Raw genomic sequence first — 14071 nt, forward strand, 5'->3', positions numbered from 1 at the left:
GCCTGGTCACCCCACGCAGCCTGCTGTTCAGTCATTTGGTCGTCCCTCTCTAACCACCCTGCCGGCCTGGTTGCCCCACGCAGCCTGCTGTTCAGTCATTTGGTCATCCCTCTCTAACCCCCCGCCAGCCTGGTCGCCCCATGCAGCCTGCTGTTTGGTCGTTACTGTGAGGGCGTCCCAACCAATTTGCATATTACCCTTTTATTAGTATAGCTTATTTTAGTGGCTACCCTAGAGACTACAGCATATATTCTTGACTTACCAATGTGTAATATAAATTGGTACTTCCTCCAAACGATTCAAGGAGCTAAGAATGCTCATATTCCAGTTATCCCTCCTCAAGTTACATTGTTGAAATGTATATGTGTGTGTGCAAATATATATTTTACCCTATAAGACATGATTGGTTTAGGTTTGCCCACATATTTCTCATGTTACTCTTTATTCTTTCTGCACCTGCAGATTTTTATTTAGGAATCTCCTCATTCTGACTAAATAACACATTTAAGTATTTCTTTTGGTTGGACCTTCTGGTGATTACTCCTTTTTCAGAAAAGGTCTTTGTTTCACCATTATTTTGAAGAATAATTTTGCTTGATACCCAGTTCTAGGTTGGCCGGTACATTCTTTCAGGATTTTGAATGTTTCATTCTAAAACCTGGCTTCCACTGTTTCTGGTGAGACATCAGGAACAGTCTTATTTTTGTTTCCTTGGAAGTTAATCTCTTTTATCGGCTACTTCAGTTTTTTTTTCTGTCTTTGTCAGAGTGTTTTTCAGATAGACACAACTTTGGTTTCTTTTTATATAATATCTATCTGCTAAACTCTCATCTTATCTTTTATGCTTGAACATATTGAAGTTATTTTTAAATATCTGCCTGATTATTTGACACCCCTGCATATCTGTTTTATTGTAGATTGTTTTTTGTTTTTCTTTCTTAGCTTCTTCATTGCTTGGTTATTTGTTTGCTTGTTTGTTTTAGCCCCAAACACTGTATATGAAAGATTATAGAAATACATTCATACCTGGGGAGATGTTTTCTTCTTGCATAGAGAATTTTGCTTTACTTGGGGCTGGCAGCTTGGGACATTAGAATCCATGATCACCTAGTCCATTTTCAGGAAGAGAGGCCTGGAAGCCGGTCTTGGCTCTCGGGGAGGACCAGTCCGCTTCACTCTCACTAACACGGGTTTCTCAGTCTTGACAGGATTGACCTTTGGGGCCTGATAAATTTTTGGCACCCATCAGATGCCAGTAGCACCCTTACCCAGATATGACAGCTGAAAGGTCTCCAGAAGTTAGAGAAATGTTTGCTGGGGACAGAATCACTCTACTTACAAGCCACTGGTCTAACACATGTTTGAGTCCAATTGAAAGTGGTGGGTTTGTCTGGTCTCACCTTGACAGGCCCTGGAGTCCAGTGTTTATCCCAGTGGCTCTGAGATTGCCAAAAGGAATGAAATAATTCATAATTCAGGCGGATTTCTGTCAACAATTGTCTTAATAAAAACAGTCCTTTTGGTACTTAGGAAAACAGTCTTCACTTCCCCGTTGTCTAGTAGATCACTAGTGATCTGTGGCCCAGCTCCTCCCTTGATTTTAGATAAACTATGTTTTGTAATAGTTGAAAGAGTAGCTAATTGACTTTATGGAATTGATACAGTAATTATTTTCCTTTTCTAGGTCACCTACAATGGCTGGAGGACTGTTTGCCATGAATAGAAGCTACTTCAGTGAACTTGGGCAATATGACAGTGGCATGGATATCTGGGGAGGAGAAAACTTGGAAATATCATTTCGGGTAATTTTTTTTTTTTGCATGCTTTGTTGTTTGTATGTAATGAAATATAATTTTCATCCATGATCCCGTACTATCTGTACTTTATCTTTATTAAGAAATTATCCTTAATGATTCCTACTTTCTCATCATCTGAGATATGGGTAATAACCATTCAGAATGTCAAAAGCATATAAAAAGCCTTATATTTATAAGAATTCAAAAAGAAATGATTGGGTATCAATTCCGAGGACTTAATGAGCATTTAAGATAGTTTTGTTCTTGCTGTATATAGCTGGGATCAGATTTCCCCGATTGCCCAAGACCATCTGGTTCACACTGTTTCCCTAGAGAAATTAGTAACAGCTCCCCATTTCACTTTTAGAAGTAGCCCAGTTTATATGACAAATTATTCATCAGCTCCTGTATAGCTTACTGAATCCCTTTCATATACAAGTACCTCCAACCTGAGGAAGAAGAGTGGGGGAGGGAAAGAACTCAGAAGTCCCCGTATCATCTCCCATCTCCTGGTCCAGATAGCAAATCAGCATTCAGACAATAGCACAGAGCCTTGTGCATATGTCATTTTGCATTTCTGCAAATGTATTGACCACAGTATTTTTACAAGGTAGCTTTTCTTGCATAATCTTTTGAATTTTAAAGTTGAAAGGAATAATAGACATTAGTTCAGTCTTATTTTATAAATAAGGTAATTGAGTCCCACAAAAATTAAAATAACTGTATAAAGTAACTCAGAGTCTAACATAAAATTTAAACCAGAACCAAGATCTTTTATATCTTAACTAGTTATTCTGTATATTTTATACAACTTTTTTCTTTAAAAAATTATATATACATTTTATAAGAAAGTACCTGTAAAAACTGAAATTACAGGACCTGTTAAGCATTCCTTGTCCCTAAGTCCTGAAGATCAAGTTTCTTGATCTAGTAAAACAACAATGTATGTTAGTAAAAGAATATTACATTGTTTAAGAGTTACTTTTTTAAAAAAATCATACAGATGATTATAAAAAATATAGCCTTTGACTTTCTTCTATTTGAATAGTTACATCTATTAAGATAAAGCATCTTGCGAAGTCCTACATACAGCTGTTTAACAAAGATTAGTTTCACAACAAGTCATACACTGACTCCATAGCACTGTGAGGCAACTTTTGATACATGCTTTGCTTCTGACCAGATTTGGATGTGTGGGGGTAAGCTCTTCATCATCCCTTGCTCCAGAGTCGGACACATTTTCCGGAAAAGGCGACCCTATGGTTCCCCTGAAGGCCAGGACACCATGACACACAACTCCTTGAGGCTGGCACACGTTTGGTTGGATGAATATAAGGTGAGCTTAATTTCTCATTGAGAAGGGAGGGTTAGGCCCTCCTCCTTGGGGATGGCTCTGGCTGCTTTTCGCTCGTGCGCATTCCTGTTGGTGGACCATCTCCTTCTAGGTTCCTTTTCAGTCGCTTCTCTTTGCCTAGGGTTTCACTCTTTCCTGTTTGATCTTCTTTTAGTTTTCCTTTGACTCTGCTCAGGGAGTATCCTTCCGGTCATCTTCTCTGTTAGAGGCAACCTGCAATATTACTTCCTTTGCAATAGCTTCATTGAGGTATAATTCACAAACAATTTTTTAGAATATCTTATCACCCTGAAAAGAAACTGTATCCTTCACCCATCACCCCTCCTACCCTAGACAACCAGTAATCGGCCGCCTCATTTTATGGATTTCCCTATTCTGGACATTTTATACAAATGTAATCTCACAATATGTGGCCTTTTGTGACCATCTTTTTTTATTTAGAATGATGTCAGTTTCATCCATATTATACCACATATCAGTTCCTTTTTTTTAAAATTTCTTTATTGATCAAGGTGTCACATATTTGTCCTCATCCCCCCATTCCCATCCCACACCCCTCCCCACGGATGCCCCCACCCCCCTGTCGTCCTTAACCATTAGTTAGGCTCGTATGCATGCACACAAATCCTTTGGTTGATCTCTCCCCCTACCCCCACCCTCCCCTACCCTCCCTCTGAGGCCTGACAGTCCGATTGATGCCTCCTTGTTTCTGGGTCTGTTCTTGTTCATCAGTCTATGTTGTTCATCATTTCCCCTAGATGAGCGAGATCATGTGTCACTAGAAATATACTTATAAGAACTGAATGTGAGACGAGCAATAATAGTTATGCTGACAGGCAAATGAATCAGTCTGTAGTGAGTTTCTTTCTGGACCAACAGTTCTTTAGAGACCCAATTTCAATGTCCACCAGTTCCTTATGTGTACATGTCGGCACTGACTTTTCAGCTCTGGATGGTGGACAAATGGTGGTAATGCAGGTCCGACTCCCTCTGGTTTGGTCTCACCCGGACACAGGGGCGCGCGGCCTCACCCAGACCCAGGGGCGTGCGGCCTCACCCGGACCCAGGGGCGTGCGGCCTCACCCGGACCCAGGGGCACGCCTCACCCGGACCCAGGGGCGCAGCCTCACCCTGACCCAGGGTCCCAGCCTCACCTGGACCCAGGGGCGTGCGGCCTCACCCGGACCCAGGGGCGCGTGGCCTCGCCCGGACCCGGGACCCAGCGGGGCTTCGTCTTCTTGATCCCAATTCCTTCGGCCATTTTCTCAAAGCTCCAGGGCGGCTGCCGGGGAATTCGTTGGGCGGCGGCCTGGTCCGAGGTCGTTGCAGCGGCACTTGGGTCTGCAGCGGTGACCAGTCACCGGGCGAGCGCTCCTGGATCCAGGACCCAGCGGGGCCTCGTCTTCCCGATCCCAACTCTCATCAGTCAATTCCTTCTCAGCAATTCCTCCGGCCATTTTCTCAAAGCTCCGGGGCGGCCGCCACGGAACTTGCTGGGCAGCGGGCTTGGCGAAGGTCCGGTGTGCCCGGTGCGCGATGGCGGGCTGGTCTGAGGTCGCTGCGGCGGCCCTCGGGTCTGCAGCGGTGGCCGGTCGCTGGGCGTGCGCACCTGGCCGCTTCCAGGGCGCTGAGATTCTCGAAGGACTCGGGGGTCAGCAAGCACGGGGTCTCCCACCCCATGTCTCCCAGGGGCTCGTCTGTTTGTGCTCGGCAGCGAGTGGAGCCATCCCCTCAGCCAGAGACCGCCGGGGGAACTGCGCCGAGCACGTTCCAGGCCCCCATTGTGTCGCCAGAGCCGTAGTTCTTAAAGTGTGGTCTTTGGCTCACCGGCATCAGCATCATCCCGCGTACCCCTCTCTTTTATTCTAGTTGTAGAGGATCTGCTCAGCCAGCCCTCCGGTGGTTCTGGATGGTGTCTGCTCTGTTTTCCCGTTGTAGTTTCAAAATTGTTGTGGTAGGCAACAATCAGGCGTCCGCCCTATGCCTCCATCTTGGTCCTCCTTTGTGTAGTTAAGTCTTGATTGTTGTTGGTGTCACTGGGAGGAATTGTCCTCCAGGCCAATTGGCTGTGAGGACCCGCTGTGTCTATAAAGGAAGAGTTGCTGTGCAGGAGACACATTTATGGGCCGGGACTTGTTGCAGCAAGGCTTTGGCGCTCACTGAGTCTGCCTCTTGAATGTGTCCCTTATGTGAGTGGTTGAAATCTGGTGTCATCTCACACCGACCACTAGATGCCCTCGTTTCTGGGTCTCCAATGGGGTGCAGGTCAGCTACTGTCTGAGGCCACTCAGCAGGAGTTACAGCAAAAACTGCAGTTTTCTCCTCCTGCTTGAGTGGTTTTGGAGCAGTCTGACTGGAACTGCAGTTTATTTGGTTAAGCTGCCACAGGGCAGGCCATTTATATGCAAAAGCTGCTGTTTGGAGCCTGGGCGGGTTTGTAAAATGTGCGGGGCGGGGTCTCAGGGCGTCACTAGGCTAGGGCGTGGCAAACCGAAATGGCTGCAAGTCTGCCTTTTCTGCCTTTCCGCGTTTCCAGGTCCCCGCGTCCCGTGCTCCAGTGCAGCAAACACTGGCTGCTGGGCGCACCTCTGCAAGAAAGTCGCTCTCACTTTCCGACACAATGGCCGAGAGTCCAGCTTCTCCGCGTAGGTGTCTGGGTCTCCCGCGCGTCCCCAGAAACTGGATTTCAGAGTGATAGGGAGCTTATCTCCCTTCGGGTTGGAAAAAAAGCCGCGAGTCCCTTCCCCCGCCACCAGCCCGACCCACGCGCCTCCGCACCTTATCCCCTCCGAGTTCGCTCTTTCCTCTTCCCTCTTAGCTGTAAATCCACCATTCAGCCAGCTCTCCTGTGGCTCTGGGTGACAGACGCTCTGTCCTCTGGTTGTATTTTTGAAATTGCTGTGCGCGGCGTGGTTCATTTGTTTAACTTTGCCGCCATCTTGGTTCTCCTCTGTCAAAATGGCTAAAGGACTTGAATGTAAGATGGGAAATCCTAAGAATCCTCCAAGTCAGTGTCGGCGGCCTCCGGGGCCCCGAGGATCTCACTGGGCAGCTCGGCCAGGTCAGTGACACGGATGAGCCCGTCGTGCAGAAAGATGGTCTCTTCCTTCACAGAGAGCCACTGCGCCGAGTCCGCGGCCGCCGACGAGCCCATGGCCCCGGCTGAGGTGCTGACGGAGAGGAGCAGCCGCCCGGCCCGGGGAGATGCGAGCAGGAGTCGCCGTGCTCACCAGTCCATCTTTTAGTTGTATTTTTGAAATTGTTGTGCGAGGCAGCAGATTAGTTGTTTAACTTTGCTGCCATCTTGGTTCCTCCAGCAGTTCCTTTTTATTGTGAAAAATATTCCATTGTGAACATATTGCATTTTGTTTTGTCCTTTCACTAAAGGCCCGGTGCATGAAAATTCATGCATTGGAGGGAGGGTCTGTCAGCCCGGCCTGCCCCATCACAGTCCGGGATCCCTCAGGGGCCAGAGGCGACCTAGCGATCAGGGAAAGGTGACACTCCATCACACCTCTGCTGCTGCCACTGCCGGCAGTGCAAGCCTCGGCTCAGCCCTGGTTACCTGAGCCTCGGGTGGGGGCTGGGGGCTGAGGGGACTGGGGGACTCGGGAGGCAGGCACATGGAGTGGCCGGACCCGCCTGGGGGTGGGCCTGGCCATGCCGTGCGCTTGCTGCCCCGGTGGGGCTGAGGGGACTGGGCACTGCCATCTTGTGGCTGTGAGCACCACCATCTTTGAGGGCGTGGCAGTCAATTAGCATATTCCCTCCTTATTGGCTGTGGGTGCACCATCTTTGTGAGGGCATGACGGTCAATTAGCATATTCCCTCTTTATTAGATGGGATGAGTTCATGGACATTTCGGTTGTTTCCACTTTCTGACTTATGAAAAATGCTGTGAACATTTGTGCACAATTAATTTCTTTAAACAAGCATTTATTGAGCACCTACTTCATACTACCTGCTTGTGTCAGGTTTGCGGGGATACAAAGATGTCTAAGACATTGCACAGTAATTTTTAACACTGAGGTAAATGCAAGTGGAGGGGTCCATACGTGTCCTGTGGGAAGGATGAAGCGACTTGCTGTACTTGGGAGAAGAGGTAGGTACAATATTGGTTTTTCTACAACATTGGTTGCCTCCTCCCTACACGGGACTGAGCTCCAGCACTATGCTAATCATTTTGGAATCACCACTGTATAACACAGCAGCTCTCAAAATGTGGTAAATATCAGTAGATATAACTCACAGAAACAGAACCTCCTTGGAGTCTTCAACAGTTTTGAAGAATATAGAGTCCTGACAAACAGTTTAAAACTGCTAATCTCATATATAGCCCGTTTCATCAATTCCAAGATGCATTAGAAGTAATGTAAGATGTCTTATAATCGTTGCCAATTATGGAACTAATTGTGTAAAAACTTTCTGACATTTTATGTTAACATCAAGAAAACACTGGTATGAAAAATATTTTTGCTCATCCATTTTTTCAATTCTTTAAACCTCAGATATAATTGATGATATTCATTTTAACAAAAAATCCATTCCCTTTCTCAATTTTCTTTTTTAAATTCAGGAGCAGTATTTTTCCTTAAGACCTGATCTGAGGACAAGAAGCTATGGAAATGTCAGTGAGCGAGTTGAATTGAGGAAGAAGTTGGGTTGTAAATCATTTAAATGGTATTTGGATAGCATTTACCCAGAGATGCAGATATCTGGGCCCAATGCCAAACCCCAGCAACCCATTTTTATCAACAGAGGGCCAAAACGCCCCAAAATCCTTCAGCGTGGAAGGGTAAGGAAGTAATCTTATCAGAGTATTTCATTGATGTTGTGTGATATAATAAGTGACATTATAGACTTAACAGATGTTTAATGATAGGCTTTAGCTTGTCTTCCATTATGTTCTTTTTATGAAATTGCCTTTCCGCGTTTATTGGAAATTGCCTTTCCTACTCAGGTGTAAGACCTTAGACTTTTAAAATCTTCCCTATGTTGAGATCCTTTACTGCCAGTGTTAAGAGCATGACTTCTGTAGGTAGATATAAATATGAGTATTTGGCAGAAACCTGATAATTAGGAAAACAAAAGGAGAAATTGGGGCAGCTATATATTGTTTGACCTCAGCTCTGGGAATTGACTGCAGACAGAAGTAAGAGGTGGGTTAGGGTCTAAGTGTTGGTACAAGCTGAAATTTCATATCCGGTGATCTGAATTCAGCAGAAAACCCATTGACCAACCACATTTGTTTAGATGTTCCCTTTTGTTTCTTATGGAATTTCTTCACAATTAAATGTTAAGGATCTAGCCAGAAATTTTTACCGATTTCCTAAATCGTTTCTCAGAATTTCCTCTTTGTGAGTTGTGTGATGTTGTAATCATTGCCCAGTTTTCTTCTGTTACAAAGAAGGCGCTCCCCTGCGGGTTCCTCCACAGTGCCAACGACTAAGGGGCCAGAGTTCAGCCCAGAGCTTTCCCCCTTGTTCTAAGATTTTAAAAAACCATCAAGATGTTATTAGGTGTTTCCTGCTAAAGTAAAATTAGGTACCAGTGTATGTCCATGTAATTCATCCCTTACAGTATTCTTGCCTTGTACATATCCCACTTAGTGCTTACAGCGTCCTTGTACTGAGACGCTGTGCTTTGGTTTCTCTTATGCATCTCACTCTTAGAATTCCTGTGGCATTTATAAACTGTATTTATCTCCAGTTCAGCATGTATATTACATTAATTATGTAGTTCTGCTTGGCTTTATACCTTTGTTCTCGTTTCCCCATTTTTTTTTTTTTTTTAGTGCTAAAATGATAGTTTGATTTTCTTCCTTCCCTATAGACTAGTAAACCTGTAACTTTAGGTAGAAATTCCATGTGACATTGCTTGCATATGTTGTTAAAATTGCCTGTAACCTTGAAGTCTGTTGTAATGCTCCTATGTGCTAAAGCTAGAATTTAGGAATATAAAATGCTTTTATGACATTGGCATTCATACCTCTGGAATAATATTTCCATATTTCATCCCACGCCTCCTTTTCTAGCACTGGTCTTTCTTCGATGCTGGGTCTCACGAGCATTCTTTCCTTTTATAGCTTTATCACCTCCAGACGGGCAAGTGTCTGGTGGCCCAGAGCCGCCCAAGTCAGAAGGGAGGCCTCGTAGTGCTTAAGGCGTGTGACTACGGTGACCCAAACCAGGTGAGCGAAGCCTTTGTATTCAAAGCCAGACCGAAGGGTGTCCTTCAGTGAAGGGAGGGCAGACATTAGATCTTAATCTGATCGTAGTAGCATTTTGTTTGTTTAGAGCATTATTTGACCCTTCCAATTATATAGAATGAATTGAAAGTTATGTGAATTTGTGAGAAATGGCAAAGGAAGAGCACCTCCCACCTCTCCCCCCACAAACACACCTCCCCTTTGACAGCCATCTGCTTGTTCTCTGTATCTAAGGATCTGTTGTTTTTTTGTTTAGTCCATATTTGTGAGATCATGAGTTATTTGTGTCCTCTGTCTGACTTATTTCACTTAGCATAATACCCTCTAGGTCCATCCCTGTAATTGCAATTGGCAAGATTCATTTTTTCTATTGCTGAATTGTATATATGTACCACATCTTCTTTATCCATTCATCTATTGATGGACATATAGGTTACCTCCACATCTTGGCTACTGTAAGGGGTGCAGATATCTTTTCAAGTTAGAGTTTTTGTTTTCTTTGGATAAATACCCAACAAGCGGGATTGCTGGGTCATATTGTAGTTTTATTTTAATTTCTTGAGAAACCTCCATACTGTCTTCACAGTGGCTGCACCAGTTTACATCCCGACAGTGCACAGGGCTCCCCTTCTCCACATCTTTGCCAGCACTGTTTGTTGTCTGTGTGTCCTCTGTCCATCTCTAAATTGGATGGTTTTGTTTTCTCGGTGTTAAGTTGTCTGAGTTCTTTATATTTTTTGGATATCAACTCTTTATCTGATGTGTCATTTGCATATATCTTCTCCCATTCAGTAAGTTGCTTCTTGATTTGTTGGTGTTTTCCTTTGCTGTGCATAAACTTTATTGGTTTGGTATAGTTCCATTTGTTTATTTTTTCTTCTGTTTCCCTAGCTTAAGGAAACATAATCCATGTCTTACAGTTTTCAGAGTATTTGCCTTTTATTTCTTTGGTTAAATTTATTCCTATGTATTTTATTCCTTTGATGCTACTATAAATGGCATTATTTTCTTAATTTCCTTATGAGAATTCATTATTGGTATGTAAAAGCACAATAGTTTTTGGTGAAGTGTTAGGGCTTTCTGAATGTAATGGCATGTCATCTATAAATTCTGATAGTTTTACTTCTTTCCAATTTGGGTGCTGTTTTTTCTTTGACTGCTGGTGGTAGTAGGCCTTGGGGTTTTTATCTTTTCTTTTCTTCCTTAGATCTGGATTTATAATGAAGAGCATGAATTGGTTTTAAGTAATCTCCTTTGCCTGGATATGTCAGAAACTCGATCCTCTGACCCACCCCGACTCATGAAGTGCCACGGGTCGGGAGGATCCCAGCAGTGGACCTTTGGGGTGAGACACTTGCTCAGTGAGGATGGGCGGAGGCTCATAGTCTACCTTGTAGAAGGATGTTCTGAGCTTGTAGCATCCTATACATCCTCTTAACACATTGCGGACCAGTAGTTTTATTGCTAGCTTTACCCAGTGGCCAGATAGGTTTCTATTGAATAAGTACAAACAACGTTTTACATAAATGTTAAAGGCACGCATTAAAATTAAATACCCATTGCATTTTGTAGTTATTTATTACATGTTCTTACACTCTATTATCTTTTTAAAGTGTGATACTTTGTAAAAAAACTGTGTAATATGAAGTGAGAATTCTCGTGATCCGTCCGCAGTGTGTTAAGTACTCCACATCTCTCTGGATTACTGTAGCTTCTTTACCTTATTTGGATAGTAAGTGTTGTAAGTTACCTCTTTTTTCATTTTTCAGAAGAATAATCGGCTGTACCAGGTGTCAGTTGGACAGTGCCTGAAAGCGGTTGATCCACTGAGTCACAAAGGCTATGTTGCTATGGCAATCTGTGATGGCTCCTCCTCTCAGCAGTGGCATTTGGAAGGTTAAGGTGGATGCGAAGGCTGAATGGATGCTTGCCCTGGGAAGGTTAGCAGAGGTGAAACAGCAGACATACCCTACCGTCTATATCGAGCCCCCAGGGACCATCAGGCGGTGAAGAAGTATGTGACATTGAGGTCATTTCTAGGCCACTGTTAAGGAATTTCTTAATGGTAGGAAATCAGAATACAGTTTTAATATAAAGAGTCAGGTTTATACAGAGGATTATACCCAGGAAATTGCTAGGTCTATTCAAATTAGTTTATGCTTCTTTTTAATCCCCTTTAATAGTGGAATAGAATGTGTCATGATTTCCTTTCTTAGAAGACTTCATAGCAGACTAGTGAACTTTAAACAAACTGACTGAATCCACATATTGTTTATAAGATCATATTTAAGAGGTGGTTAACTACTATAAATTATTTTGATGAATTATAGTACTATAGACATTTAAAATAAAGAATCCTTTTAATTATTTACCTTTTTGTAGTGGAGCCTCAGGTCTGAGCTGTCCTATGTCTGTGATGCATGGTAAGAAATAAACTTGGATTCAGCTGTGACCAGTGTACAGCTCTAACTGTAGGGAATTCCCGTTTCTAGGCTTGAACGAGGAATTTGAAACGGAAGGTATGTGAATTTGAATACTAAGTTGTTGGATCTGGAGGTCAAGATTTATATGCCATTTAGATATAAATTTAGGAATCCTGTGTATGTATTACATGCGCAAATATAAAGAGTTTTTAAAATCTTGAATCAGAAAGCAGTTTAAGCATCATATGAGAAACATGTTGGAGAATAATATATCTGTATCTCAAACTTTTTATCAGTCCTTCAACTTCAAAGACCAGATGGGTACATAATCAAAAACAAAAAGCAGCAAGTTGGCAGATTTAAACCAAGTAAAATCAATAAATGCCCCAGTAGAAGGCGGAGATTGTTAGGTTGGATAAAAAGATGGGAAAGTACATGCGTGTTGAGCATTAAGAGGAAATAATCCCAAACAATAGAACTTCAAAATACAAGCACCAAACCTGTTGAAACTTCCAGGAGAGACATCGTCTGCAGGTGTGAGGTTTCCACACAGCTCTCAATAGCGATAAAACAAGTAGAAAAATACTGTGAACCAACTGGACATAAGTAACAGGGAACACTCCATCCACCCAGGAACAGTAATGTTTCCAAGTACGCCTGAATCCCTGCTGGTGGGGAGGCAGCGTGGCGCCGCCACTTTGGAGGACAGTTAGGTGGTTTCTTACAAAACAGCCCTAGTCTTTGGTCCAACCTTCAAGCTTCTTGGTAATGACCCAAAGGAGTTAAAAGCTTACGCTCCCTCAGACACCTCGTTTATAGCGGCTTATTCATAACTGCCCAGAATTGGAAGCAGCCAGAAGTCCTTCAGTAAGTGAATGGGTGAACTGTGGTACATCCAGACAATGGTATTATTTAGTGTTCAAATAATTGAGATATCAGGCCACAAAAAGATACGGAGAAACCTCGAATACATATTCAGTGGAAGAAACCAATCCGAAAATCTACTTACTGTGTGAGTCCAGCTGTATGCCATTCTGGAAAAGGCAGAACCATGGAGATGGGTGGTTGCCAGAGGTAAAGGAGGGAGAGATGAACAGTCAGAGCACAGAGGATTATTAGGGCAGTGAAACTATTATGTATGCTATATGTTAGTCAAAATGCATAGAAATACAATACCCAAAAGCAGAGTAGTGTAACTGGATGATAATGACATGTCAATAAAAGTTCATCATTGGTAGCAAGGTACTACAGATGCAGGGTGTTGGTGGTGGGGAGAGGCTGTGTGTGTTCTATACATTCAGTTTTGCTGTGAACTAAAACTGCTTTAAAAAATGATAAGGGATTATTATGACCAACTTTATGCCAATAAATTAAATGAAATGGACAAATACCTTGAAATAAATTACCCAACTTCTCTCAAGAAATAGATGACCTAAATAGCTGATAGCTATGAAACAAATGGAATTTGTAGTTTAAAAACCTTCCCAACTAGAAAACTCTAGGCACAAATGGCTTCACTGATGAGTTCTATCAAACAATGGAGGAAAACACTATACCAATAATACATAGCCTCTTCTGGAAAACTTCTGAGATATTTTGACATTGTGAGCAATTTTAAAAGCAATACACCAGAACACTGTAGACCTATAACCTTCATGAATATAGAAGACTCACAAAACATTAGCAAATCAAGTCCAACAATATGCAAAAAGAGTGATATGTGGTGAAAAGAGTCTGACGCCAGGGATGCATTTGTGACAGTAATACCGGAGAAAAGGCTTATGATCTTGCAAAAGAAAGCATTTGGCAAAATTCAACAGTAAAAACTCAGCAAACTAGGCAGGGAAGTTCCTCACCCTGATGAAGGGCATCTATGAAAAACTTTAGTAGTTTCATAAAAACAAAAAGACTGGATTAGAACAAGGCAAGGATGCCGGTAACACTACCATTCAGCGTTGGCAGTGATGGCCTCAGGCAGCACAGTGGTAACAGGAAAATGAAAAGGAAATCAAGGGCATGGACATTGGAAAGGAATGAGTAAAACTGTCTATTTGAAGACTAGTCACGTGTGCGGAAAATCATCGTTTTTAAAGGATTTATCAGGATCACAAAATAAAGGGTCAATATAAAACAACTATTTTTATGTAATTCAAAATGGAAAATAATGGTAATTGCAGGATACAATAACATTAAAAATATGAACAGTGGTGAAAGGTATAGACAACCTAAATAAGTGGAAAGCTATATTCACAGATTAGGAAACTCAGTGTTTTTAGGACATTCATTCTTC

General features: G+C 42.8%; 1 protein-coding gene across 1 annotated transcript in view; it reads left to right on the top strand.

Annotated features, from left to right (window-relative positions):
* Positions 1-13191, top strand: part of GALNT11 (polypeptide N-acetylgalactosaminyltransferase 11) — a 70734-nt gene extending 57543 nt beyond the window's left edge. The window contains exons 8-13 of the mRNA XM_028135568.2: positions 1685-1802; positions 2980-3132; positions 7727-7945; positions 9236-9340; positions 10566-10703; positions 11128-13191. Coding sequence (XP_027991369.2) covers positions 1685-1802; positions 2980-3132; positions 7727-7945; positions 9236-9340; positions 10566-10703; positions 11128-11259 — 865 coding nt within the window. The 3' untranslated portion in view covers positions 11260-13191. The remainder of the gene's footprint in view (positions 1-1684; positions 1803-2979; positions 3133-7726; positions 7946-9235; positions 9341-10565; positions 10704-11127) is intronic.
* Positions 13192-14071: the final 880 nt, after the last annotated feature.

This window comes from Eptesicus fuscus, chromosome 14, assembly GCF_027574615.1.
Source record: "Eptesicus fuscus isolate TK198812 chromosome 14, DD_ASM_mEF_20220401, whole genome shotgun sequence".
NCBI lineage: Eukaryota > Metazoa > Chordata > Mammalia > Chiroptera > Vespertilionidae > Eptesicus > Eptesicus fuscus.